General features: G+C 36.7%; 1 protein-coding gene across 6 annotated transcripts in view; it reads right to left on the reverse strand.

Moving 5' to 3' along the window:
- CAST (calpastatin) overlaps positions 1–12,957 on the reverse strand; it is a 121,338-nt gene extending 108,381 nt beyond the window's left edge. For 2 of the 6 annotated variants that reach the window (XM_074282024.1, XM_074282025.1), the window contains exon 1: positions 12,755–12,957. In XM_074282024.1, the coding sequence (XP_074138125.1) occupies positions 12,755–12,835 (81 nt within the window). In that variant the 5' untranslated portion in view covers positions 12,836–12,957. Of the gene's footprint in view, positions 1–12,026; positions 12,246–12,754 lie in introns of those variants that run through there. The other 4 variants (XM_074282026.1, XM_074282027.1, XM_074282028.1 and 1 more) reach the window with 3 other exon arrangements.
- Positions 12,958–13,447: the final 490 nt, after the last annotated feature.

The following is a 13,447-nucleotide window of genomic DNA, read 5'->3' on the forward strand; positions in this document are numbered from 1 at the left end:
TAGAAATGAGAAAATTCAGCTCAACTCAATGACAAACACTTTTATTAAGTGTCAAAGTTAAGCATCTATTATATGTCTGCACTGATGCTATAAAAACAAAAAATAATTAGTCATTTCCTTCAAAGAGCTTATATTTCCTAGGACCAAACATGGTACTGAATTCCTTCTTCTATTTGAAACAAAGACATAGAAGTATCATTATATGTCCTTTAGCCTCTGCTTAAGTTCAATTCTTATACTTTGCCAGGGTTTAGAGATGGCATATGCCATGGCAACACACTACACACTCCGGGAAAGTCTAAATAATCCAGAAAAGCTTTCCATCTGGGTCCAGTAATGGGTCCTTCCTATATTTGTTTTCTGAGGATTGGTCTCACCAAATTCAGAGAGGGTAAGTAAGTTTTAGGGTGGGGAAAAGTTCAGCTGTAGTAACGAACTCTTGAAGACCAGAGGGGTTATAATCTGTACTGGTGAAGGGAATACACACTGATAAGACCATCAAGCTCTGAGCACTGAAATATCTTTCTTTGCACTACCCAGTGACAGTTTGGGAGGATTTTCTCTAAAGATAATTTTATTCAAGAACTGAAATGAACAGATGGGAATATGATGTGAGAAAACTCTACCAAATCAAGAGATCCACTACTTAAAATATGGCAGATCCCAGATTCTGACATATCCCCAGTTATGTCTCTCAAGAAAAGTCAGCAAGCAATTCATGGAAGAAAATCTTCCCACAAAGACAGTCATGAATTAATGGCTAGAATCCATAGAACCAACTACTGGATTTATTTTTGAGGTTTTTTTTTTGGTAATGTGCTATAAAATTATTTGTGTAAATAAGTATGTATGTGGTCCATATTTCAGGGCAATCAATATGGGCTAATTTATAAAATTTTTCAAAAAAGATTATTTTTCAGAATTAACAACCAGAAATGGCTGTAAATAACTCACTAGACTCCAAGGAATTGTTTTATCTCTAAATGAGATAGCCCTTCAACCCTTTTACTTGTGTCTTATCCCATCCTCTCCTCTTTTCTTTAGTACTTTGCCCCTTTAATCTCTAGTTTTTATCTTCTTACTCACTGGCTCTTTCCTTACTACACACAAACATTTCCAAATTTCTTCATTCTTAAAAACAAAAAAAAAAAACTCTTACCATCACCTCAAGATATTATCCTACATCTCCCCTCCATTTCACTACAAATTCCTAGCAAAAAAAATTGTTTTCCATTTCTTATTTCAGCTTCCCTCTCTTCTCCTTCTTCCTTTCCCTCTCCCTTTCCATTTCAGTCTCCCTCTTTGTCTTAGTGTCTCTCTCACTCTTCCTCTCCTTCCCTTCCCTTTCCTTCTCCCTCTTTCTAACTCTGTCTGTCTGTGTCTTTTTTTTTCTTTCTCTGTCCCTTGTGAAGCAATTGGGGTTAAATGAGTAACTAGTAAGTGTTAGATGTTTGTAGTCAGATTTGGCTTCGGGTCCTCCTGACTTTAGGGTAACCTGTGCTGTATTCATTTTACCATCTAGCTACTCCCACTTTTTTATTTCTCATTCACTTCTTTACCCCCTAATAGTAGGGTTCATGTTCTATTACTTAATAAATTGCTCTCTCTAAGACCACCTAGGATCTTTTTGTTCCTAAATACCATGGCCTTTACTTAGTTCTCATTCTTCTTGACACCTCTGAAGCATCTGGTATTATTAAGACGCTCCTCCTTCTGGACTGTTTCACCTCCCTGAGCTTCTCTGAAGTGTTTCTTACCTCACATGTCTGACTGATGCTTCTCTATCTCCTTTGAGGGATCATGTCCTGCTCCCTATTTGAGGGTGTACCCTAAGGCTCTTTTCTGAGTTCTCACTTAACTCTCCTCTCTCTCTTGTTGATATTATCAGTTCCCATGGATTCAACTACCATCTTTAGACAGATAAACCTCAAATTTACATATCCAGCCCTGTATATTTAACTGCTTGCTATACAGCTCTTCTTGAATGTCTAATAGGCAGCTTAAATTCAACAAGTTCAAAACAGAACTTATCTTTCCAATTAATCACAAGCTTTCTCATAACTCCCTTATTCCTATTGAAGGCACCACTAAATCCACCAAGGTGTACAAACTTGGGAATCATCCTTGACTCTTGACTCTTTACTCCTCACCTTCATTCGTTTCTTCTTAATGATTCTAGCTCCTCAATAGCTCACCTATATGTCTCCTTCTCTCTACTCATTGCTACTCATCCCAAAATTTCTTTGGATTTATAAACTATGATCATTCCTTAAATCAAAATCACTCTTGCTTTCATTGACCAAACATAGGTCCCAGGCCAACCCTGAGTCGGTCATTGTTTAAGCTTTTTAGTGACTTAAAGTGAATGTAAATAACAATAGTTTCTCTTTTGGTCAGAAACCTTGAAGATCTTTCCTTCCCAAAATTTTACATACACACACACACACACACACACACACACACACATATATATATATGTATAATACATATGTGTATATATATATATATATATGTATATATATATATATATATATATATATATATATATATATATATATATATGTTTACTAGGCAAAAGAAGCCATTTTCCATCTCATTTCTTATCTAATCTTAATCACTGATTAAACATTGCTTCAGTCAAATTGGGACCTGTTAAAGACCTTAGCTTAAAAAGGCTAAGGTGTCCCACTGCATCCAGTACTATCACCAGCCTTTCTGATCTGTATCTTTTCACTGGATCCAGATGACTCTAGAAGAGAGAGTGAGGCAAGTGACTTTGTGCAGCTCTTCTTCACTTAAATCCAATTTACTGTATGTCATAGCATCACCTCCACAATGTCATGGTCTTCTTTGAGAATGAAGGACAAAACAACAAGAACTCATACAACTTCCCTAGACTAGAATCTCAGCACCATTACTCTGGACCACTATATTGGACCACCAATAGTTCCCCATTTAATCTATCTGTATTCAGTATCCCTTCTCTAAGTTTCCATAGCTGCCAAAATGATATTCCTAAAACACAAATTTGACTATGTCATTTACTTTCACAAGAAGCTTCATTTGTTTCTTTTTATCTCTAGGATAAAATATAAGCTTTTGTTTGGCATTTAGATCCATTTACAAGCTGGTTTCAGCCTATCTTTCTAGAATGATTATATATTAACTACTCTGTATACATTCTATGTTGTAGTGAAACCAGCCTCCGTGCTCTCTCCCATATGTAACATTCTATAATTTTCTTCCATGATTTTGCACAGGCTGTCTCCTACATTTGTCTTCCTTTTTTGAAACCCTTGTTCCTTTCAAGGGTTGGCTCAGGTAGTCACCTCCTTCAAGAGGTGCTTTTTAATTTCTCCAGTTTGTCCTTTCCCCCACCCCCATCACTGTGCATTTATTTTGTACATATCTTACATTTATATATCTTTGTACTTTTTTTTTCCTATTCTAATAATAAATTCTTTGAGGGCAGGGAATCTCTTCCTTCTGTATTCCTATCTCTAGAGTCTAGCACAGTGCCTGGCACATTGTAATCATTTAATAAATGCCTGTTGATTGATATAGCATCTGAAGGGAATTTTTTTAAAGAAATGGGCAGAATTAGATAAACAGAAATTAAATTATTTTTTAGTGTGAGTAAATTTGCACCATGTCTACTATCCAAAATTTTCTTTTATTAGACGTATTCCCAATAGCCTGGTTTGTTAATCAAAATGATCATTAACATCACATTAGAACACACATATTTTCTTAAATCTAAAAAAAGGCTGGTACTCTATCCACTTCACCACCTTATTTGTAAATTTTCTGAATAATTTGGAAGACAAATATCTTATGTGTATACAAGATGGAGGGAATTCCAAATGTGTATATATATTCTTAGGACTTCTTTTTAAATGGTAAGGACACCAATTGCCTTCTTCATATCTACATTGCATTAAATAGACACACACGTTTGTGTGTAATGCTAATGATGAAAATTAATTGATTCTTTAAAAAAAACGATGCCTATAAACATTATCTGAATACATAGGAACATTGTCCTAATTGCGCTAACTCCCAGCTTCACTAGTCATCTGCACAAAAACTAGGAACATCATCATCTCTTTGATAGAGAAGAGAATCTTGAGGATTTCTTCCTTGACTTAACCCTTCTTTTTGAGAAAAACTGAAAAGACATTCCTGAGAGAATTAACTCTTACATTATGGAGAATTTTTGAGAAACTTTGTCATTCTGAGAAAGATGAATGGTAGAGCTGTGTTTTCAAGGTTGAGAAGCCACAAGTTAATGATTAAAGTTAACTCTGCCTATGATTTTCTTACTATGACACACTGTTGAAATATTTAATTATGTCTTTATATTGTTTGCTACTTTATTATTCAGTGGTATGTTTAATAATATTGATGTTTATTTAAGCCTGTGGGATTAGGACTTTTAAAAAAAAAAGCTTATGGAAAAAAAGTCCTGATTTTATTTTACAATTGAAATGGGAGATTTGAGCTAATTGTTTAGTGAAAGAAACTGAATATTCCTATTAATTTACAAGAAAGTACCACAATATATTCATCAATTTTCTGAGAACCCAGGATGAAGATAAATAAGGTAATGAATTTAGTAGCAAACTGAATGGAGTTTGGTGCAGTCACTGATTAGTACACAGTATGTGGTACCCCCATGTAAGCTACACACGCGATCCAAACTTGCTGCGTTAGAATAGCACAAGAATAATATAATATAATTAGCCTAATTTTATTCTAGTTCTAGGGAATTCAATGTAACAAAGCTGCACTTGAAAAAAAAAACTTTATATTTATAAAGTGCTTAAGCATAGGGCCTGGTATATAGTAGTTAGTATATAAACACTTATTCCTTTCCCTTTTCCCAAAACAACTCCCTAATCCATTAGTCTCAGATTTGGTGTGTATACAATCTGATGACAGATCAAACTCCATCTTTTATAGAAAACGCCTCTCCTCTGACTTAATACCCTTGTTTCCTTAGAGACAGATTCTTAGTCATACTTGAATACTGCTCTTTAATCATATTATAAGAAATTAATAAAAATAATTAATAACAATATTATTCCCCTCCCCCATCCATATACTGTCTCAGCTCTGAATCAAAACTAATCTCCCAAGGTTTAAAATGTTACCATTTCCACAGTTATTTTATTTTAGTGGGAGAATCCTGAAGAATAAAAGGTATTAAAGATCCAAAAGAATGAAGCTCCAGAGAAAGCCTTGGTATTTTCTCTTTTCATTGGGTCTCAATTTTTTGATTGGCAAAATGAGAGGATAGGGTTAAGCAAAATTACTTTTTTAATCTGAAACGTTTAGTTTCTAACGGTAGCATTTCAATACTCTTGACATGTAATATGGGAGAGATTTGGGTGTCTCTCAAATCATAACACAAAGATGATTGATTGTCTGCTATAGTTGTTTGTTAAAGCAACCTTACTGATAACCCTTTTTTTTTTTTGAGAATAGCTCATACATAACAACATAAAACATAAGCACAAGTACCCGATAGGATGGGCAGTGTAACAAAGTGCCATTCCCATTCTCTTGTTAAGGAAACTGAGGCTAGACAAACCTAGGTTTCCCTGGACTCAAAATCCAATGGTCTCTTTTATAGGTTCATCAGCTACCTGCTATTTAGGAATAGTACCTACTATCCTTGGGCCCCTTCCTCTTCTCTCTTTATAATCTATTTTGGCAATCCTATCACCTTCCATGGATTTAAATGTAGACAACTGTCAAATCAATATAATCTACTCTTCATCTCTCCCTGAGCTATACCTTGCTTATTTCACATCTCCATCTGAATGTTCCACAGTGATCTTAATCTCCATATGTCAAAACAGAACTCAATATCTTTCTCACTAAAGATACCCCTAGTTTTCCTAAATATGAGTAATTTCCCTAATTCTGTTAAGGATACAACTATTTTTCTGCTCACTCAAGTTCACACAGTAGATATCATCTTTAACTCTTCACTTTCATTCAACCCCCAAATTGAACCAGTTATCAAGTTTGATGCCATCATCTCAACATCTCTCACATCCATCTCTTTCTTTTCTCATACCACAATCATTATAATTGAGTCAGTCAATAGTCAATACACATTTATTTTAAATACCTACTATGTGCCATGATCTGGGTTAATCCCTCAATTCAAGAGGTCTTTATCACCGATTATCTGGATTATTATAATAGCATTCTCATTGGTCTCCATAGTTAAGAATCTCTTCAGTCTTTAATTAGCCCTTCATACAGTTTCCAGTCTGACATTTCTAAAGAACTACAGAACTGATTCACTTCTCATCACAAGACACCCCAATGACATCTTTCTTTCTCACCTTTAGGCTAAGATATCAACTTTTCTGTTTGGCCTTTAAAACCTTTTACAATTTGGCTAGTCTATCTTTCTAGGGTATGTTGTTCCCATTAACAGGCTAGCCCACTTGAGGTCCTGTATGTTGAGGTTCTGTCTCTTTACTCTCACCTCTTGCAATTTCTTCAAATCTCAGCTCAAGTGCCAAATTCTACAACAATCTACAATCCTATTTCCTACCTTGCTCCCTTGTTAAGAACCACCTCCTCCAAATTGTGTATATGTTCTTTGTTTTACTGTGAACTTGCATCTCTTAGAATGGAAGCTCTTCAGTGACAGGAGCAGTGTCCCCCTCCCTCCCAGTGCCGATTACATTGTCTAGAATATAGTAGACCCTTAATAATTTTTTCTTTGATTAGTTAATTGCCTGTTAGAATTTTTTTCAGTTTTATTTATTTTATTGTGAACTTAAGTAAAGCAAGTACTTCTACAACATAGTAGAATAGAAAAACAAATGATTGCACATGAAATTGCAAATTTATTCTATATAACTTGGTATTAATCAACATTTTGACATTTTGAAAAGCACCCTGGATTCGGAACCCAAAGATGTGAGTTTGAATCTTGCCTCTTTATGAACTCCATGAGTGAGTCAATTTTTCTATTTTCTTGGTGAGGAAAACTTTGGCCCCAGAAAAAGTCACGTAACCTTCTAGTGCCCCAAGTAAGTCTCTAGCAGTGGTCCTCAAACTTTTTAAACAGGGGGCCAGTTCACTGTCTCTCAGACTGTTGAGGGCCGGACTATAGTCAAAACAAAACCTCTGCCCGTCAGCCCATTTGCCATCATCAGGTGGGCTGCATAAACATCCTCAGCGGGCAGCATCTGCCCTGTGGCCATAATTTGAGAACCCCTGCGTAAAGTAACAAGTTTCAGAATAAATGCTGTCTACATCAGAAGAGGGAGTGTTCTATGCCAATTAAATCACAGGTCCTTAAAAAAAAAAAAAAAAAAAAACAACAAATCAGATTTCTTTCTTATAAAATGGGAATGATAATACTTGAACTATTTTTATGAGGTTGTTGATAGTATCTTTGTTGTAGAAGTCGTCTGATGAACAGATTTCTAGTCAGATCAGAAAGACCCATGTTCAAATCCTGCCAATTACCAAATGTGTCATCCCTAATTAGTCAATACCAAAGGGCTCTGCCCATGATGACATCACAGACCCAGCTTACATTTGTATAATGTGCTTTGTGACATCACGATATAGATGTAAGCTATTATTAGTCTGTCTTGATCTTTCCTTTTTGTCTATACCATAAAGTAGCACTTATCTTATCTTGCTACTGATTGTTTCACTTATACCTTGGCTCCCCAACTAGACATAAAATTATGATTCTTCTATGCCTTAAGCAACTATTGTTCTCCAAAGTCTCTAGAATAATGCCAGGGATCCAAAAAACCACACCTTGGTGCACGGAATGATTAATGTTTCCATAAACTAAAGAGATTTGTAAAGAAGGTTGTGCTTAGCACTATCTTCTCAGGACAACACATTGAGTAAGGTTTTTGGTTAAAAGTTTTGAATAGATCAGCTGAGAAAATAAGACCTAATTCAGTTAGAGAATAGTTTTGCTGAATTGCCCCATTGTCAACTCTCTTGAAAATCTATTTTCATTTTTATTCTACTTCAAATAGAAATCTGATGCTCAGACAATCCTAAATTAGTAGAAAGGGGTGAAGGGACATCTATGATTCTTATTATGAAATAATATCCTTTATTCCCTGATCATTTAGCTGTTTGGTAATTTCAGGACTTGGAGCAATTGTGACAGTTCATCAAAAGCTTAAGAAATTCATTTTCTAAGTATGCAGACAGTTAATGGATTTCCATGGTTAGAATTCATCAAAGTGGCCAACCTGCTGGTAATAAATTCCATATTAAAACATAATTAATGATGAATTCTTCCCTCCCTCCTATATTCCAAGAAGACAGATAAGTTATATATTATGAATTAGCACTTTATAATTATTAGTCCATTTCAAGCAGGGTTACTTCACCATCATTCCATTTTATAGGTAAAGGAATCAAGTGAAAGACAATTTTCCAAAGAAAAGTAAGAATATACAGAATTTTTCTTTGGGAAAAAACATTAACATATTAGATATATAATGTATATTAGAATTCATAATACCTAGATTTCTAAGCTGAGACAAATATTTTTCATAAGCTTAAGTTTCTAGGTATTCAAATAAACTTTGGTACAGAAAACTGTGGAGAAACCCTATGGAGAAACTTAAAAGCACAGGCCAGTGAGATCAAAACAACAATAGGAGTCTTATGACAATGAAGACTCTATATCATCACAATAAACATATAATCTATTTAGGTTTCTTCATTTATAAAGTAGGGATAAAATACTTAGAAACCAAATAACATGAATAACAAGATGTTCTGGAAATACTTAAATGAAGTAAGGCAAATATTAATTAATCAATGTATGGATCAATACCTCTATGTTAATCTGTACAATTATTTGAAACATGGATTGTTGTAGCTTTTAGTTCTCTTGATGCTGCTAACTTGTTCTTTAACTTGTTGCATAATATTGTGATATAGTAGGAAGCAATTTTTAGATGGAGAGAAACTTCCTTGACCCTCAAATTATATAATACAAGATAACTGTCTATTTCCCTATCCTTCTTAAGGATTTGCAAGACCATCTTTCAGATATGCCATAATAATGATCCTTCTTATTTACTGGTCAAGATATAGAGTACAAGAAAGTATATTGGATTTGATAAAAGGATCTGAATTTAAGATCTAGATCTGGCCTCTAGTAGTTGAATCATCCTGGCCATATAAGCTCTCTGATTACATGATTCCCTGTTTTGAAGTTACTAAACCTAGGGTCATTAAAGGGAAATTCTTGCTAAAATCAGTAAAAGTCCTGTTTTTGAGTTCAATGTTATATTGAATGAACCTTGTATCACAATTTTCCTTTCTTCTCTGCCTTTTCTGCCACCACTACCTCTTCCTCCTCCTCTTCTTCCTCTTCTTCCTTCTCCTCCTTCAGAGACTATGCTCATACCCAGGGCTTGGGTTAAAATTTCTAAATTGTGTGGAATCTCATAAGAACTCAAATAAAAAACATTTAAGAGTAGATTGATATAGGCAGAAGGAGCTAGCAGCTAGCTTGAAGGAGTTGGGGCTATTCTTTTTAAATTTTTTTTTTGCATCTTTAATGTCTAAAATAGCATGACTCACAAAGATATCCAATGTTTCTTAATAATGATGGTGAAAGTTTCATTTTCTCTTAATTATTTTTATTCACTAATTAACTAAATGAAGCTTTAGTGGTTAAAAAAAAAGTTTCCACAGAAATTCAGAAAACTTTTCACACTCTTTCCTCAATGTTAATGATTAAGACATGCTTGAAGAATCAAGAAAGCATTAAGCAAGGTTGATCAGATTTTAAAACTAGAAGGCACTTTTTTGTTTATTTTAATAGATATAAAGCATTCAAGGTAATTTTTCATTATGGAGTCCATAAGATCAAGTATGAATTTTAATAGTCTTTGAATACCTTAAAATAAAAACAAAATGTAGAGCAGAAATAAAGTCTCTTGAGCTGTCTTCCTTTGAGCAATTCCTACATTGTCTCTTTAAAAAGAATTTGAATATGATAATTGATGTTTGAGAATATATGCAACCTAATTAAGTTAATACTATAATAAGAATGCAAAATCTAGTCAATTTAAAAAAAAAAAAAACATCCACCTAATCTGTGAACAGGGTTGTCTCTATGTTATTTCTTAGTTAGCAACTAAAATAAGAAACCTGTGTTCTGACACTTCCTCCTCTTTGGCATCCACCCCAAAGCCCATATGCTCCATTTGTTTATCCTAAATATCTGCAGACCCTGTAATTTTGAATTTCTTAATCCTCCAGGTTTAGTGAAGCCAGACTGTGCTGGCACAGAGGGCTTGCAACACTTCTACCAGCCTGGCTGTCCAGTCCCAAATGACTGTGTGATGATAATATTGTCACTGGAGCCCATATATCTAATTAGGTTCATTAAACACATCTAATTAACTTACTATAATCAATGCAATTCTTGACTTTGGAGGATGATTATAGGTATAAACTAAATTTAAAGTACTCTATGCTTAATCACTGTAAAGCAAATGTAATTTAATGTTAGCATTTCCAACAGCCCTCATCCTCCAAATTAGAGAGTTTTTCAAAATACAAAGTTGATACAAGTTCTAATTTGTTGGTATTTGCCATTACAGGTGGTAGCAATTTGAGATCTAATGTTATCTTACTTTTTTTCTAGCTAGCACTCCTTATATACAAACATACCTTATATACATCTTTTATGATTTTTATCTTATTTATTCTGATTTGTAAAATTGGCTTGCTCATAGTTCTTTTCCACAACTTTATTAAACAATGTTCTCTCTTGCAAAATGACTCAGTTAAAAGGGTTTGTTTTAAATAATCTCTAATGAATGTCAAGATGAAAAAATAAAAGGTTTTAACTTTTCAGAAGAATATTCTACTACAGCTAATTCAGAGAGATTCCAAGTAGTAGAAGGATACAGAACAGTTCCAAATTGAATTTTAAAAAATAAGCTTTACAAAAAGATTAGATGGAGTCCTAAAATTAACAAGGATTTTAAAGAGAAATTTAAGCCTGTATATTTTACCTGGGAAATCATAACTCAGAAAAAAAGCAAAGTATAATATTAACTCTGACTCTGCTAGGCTATGGTATATTTATCTATAGGTCATTTATCCAATATTTTAAACAGAGTCTTAGAAAGAGAGCTGATAAATTTTACCCAAAGCAAATCCCTACCGACTATATTTAAGAGGACATTTTATTGGCCAACAAATATTGAATAGGAAGTTTTTACCTTGAAAAATAATAAGGTATACACACAACCAGTTTCTTGTAGTTTATCATCAAACAAGGTGATACAGATTTTTTAAGACTGTCAACACAACTTGAATCAAGCTGACCCATTTGTGCCAATACTTAAAAAAAAAAAAAAAACCTACAATATAGTATTAAATCATAGTTCCAAGTTCCACAACTTTGCAAGCATCAACTTGATTACTATGCTCATTAGCTGGAAAGATATTCTCGATGGATTAAAGAAACGGAGCACTTCATCTCTTTCTGCACACAAACCACTTTACCTGTGTGTAATTGCCTCGAAGCCACCTGATTAGCTAAATAAGCTAAATAAAATGAAAAGAGGTGGTCCTGGATTCCTGGGTACCTTCCTCCGATTGAATCAAAGAACGCAGTTTTTTGTTTTGTTTTAAGTGTCCCGTATCTAATTTCGGGTGAATCTCCTCCTCCTCCTCTCAGACCCAGAATTCCCAGGCTTGTAGGGGGAATTCTTCCAAATCTGCATCCTGGTTCATTCATACTACTTGGAGAGCAGGCAGCAGCCACCCAAGCACATAAGTATACATATGCAGACACAAATACAAGCATACCACAAGTGGGTGAGTCTTTTTGGAAGCTTAACTAAGTCCTGAGAAGCAGTCGCACCCTCTCCCCACCCCTTCCTGGTCACCAAATGGACAATGTCCCCACTACAGGTTTGAAAGAGCAAAGCAAACACACTCGTCTTTCCAGTCTCTCCGAGACAAAAGTCCCATGTCATATTTACCGTCTTGTACCACCAGCTTGCAAACGCCATAACGAATCCCAAGTAAGTCCCCTGAATCAGGTAAAGGAGAGACTAAGTGAGGAGCTGCGTGTACGTGAAGGTGCGCCGGATTAGTCTCCACCTGCGCCAGTCTTTAGCTGCCACTAAACTCCTTTCTAATCCAGCCGATGCCCGGTAGGAGGGCAAGGCATGGGCGGAGCCCATCGTAGGTCCCACCCCTTGGTCAAACAAGCCCCGCCCCGTCAGCCAGATTTGGCCGCACTTGAGAGAGTGGGTTATGTGTTGTTCCCGGGACAGCCACGCCCTGAAGCTGCGGACTTTTTAGGGGGTGATAGGAAAAGAAAGAACAGTGTGGAATTGTTTGACTACAGTATTCTCGGCATGTGTAGGGAAGCCGACTTAGTCTTTCTCCCCATTATCCTCATTGCCCTTTTCTCTGTTGCTATTTCCACTGCTCCCACTGCTCCCCCTTAGATTCCCGGCCTGGCTCGCGCCACGCCCCAGAGGGATTCCTCAATCCCGTCGGGTTCTGGGAATCCCCTTCCAACTCCAGCCACACCCGGTCCCCATTCCCCTGCATTCCGACCCAAGCGGGTGTTCCTAGCCTCAGCCGGGTGGGGCACGGCCAAGGGAGAGGTCCGGCAGTTCCAGAGTTGTGGTTGTTCCCTTCCCCGTTCTCTACCACCTTGTCCACCCCTCCTGGGTGGGATGTCTAAGCAGCCACTTACCTCTTCCTCTGCCCTGGCAGCAGCAGCCCGCTTGGGCCGGGGGGAGGCTGCGGGTTTCTTGCCTTTGCCGGGTTGAGACATGGTGACAGCTGCAGATCTCAGAGAGGGTGCAGCAGTGACTGAGGGGAGGAAGGGAGAGAGAGAAGGGAGGAAAGGGGCAGTACATGCAACGGTGAAACAGCTTTTCCGATCAAGCCCCAGAGCCAAAGCTGGGGCCTCACCCCCAGCAAGTCCCTCCCCTTCCTGCACCCGCTAGTTTCTGCGACTATCCCCGCCAACGTCCTTCCTAGGGGTCCGCTGCTGCTGATCCTCTCCCTTCTTCAGTCTGCCCCCAACTATCTCCCTGCCCCCAAACTCTTCTATCCAGTGCTCCGCGTACTTTTAGAGAGATGGGGCAGGAGGGCTGGAGGCCGCTTAAGAGTTTCCTTCTTTAGCTTGCCAAAACCTAACTCGTAACTGTGCAGAGAGCAAGACCCGGGCGTTGCCCTTTTTCCTCCTGGCTTTTTTAGGTATTCCTAGAATTAATACCTTTTCTAGAATTCCACCTCACTCGGCTTTCGGGAAAGAGTTGTCATTTGGACACTGATGATAGATTGGGACTCTTACTGAAGAGTAAACGGATCACAAAAGCAAAGTGGACTGCGTGGATAACTCCCTCCCTTCCTCGGGTTTTGGAGGTTTGACTGAATTGAT

This window comes from Sminthopsis crassicaudata, chromosome 1 (assembly GCF_048593235.1).
Source record: "Sminthopsis crassicaudata isolate SCR6 chromosome 1, ASM4859323v1, whole genome shotgun sequence".
NCBI classification, from domain to species: Eukaryota; Metazoa; Chordata; class Mammalia; order Dasyuromorphia; family Dasyuridae; genus Sminthopsis; species Sminthopsis crassicaudata.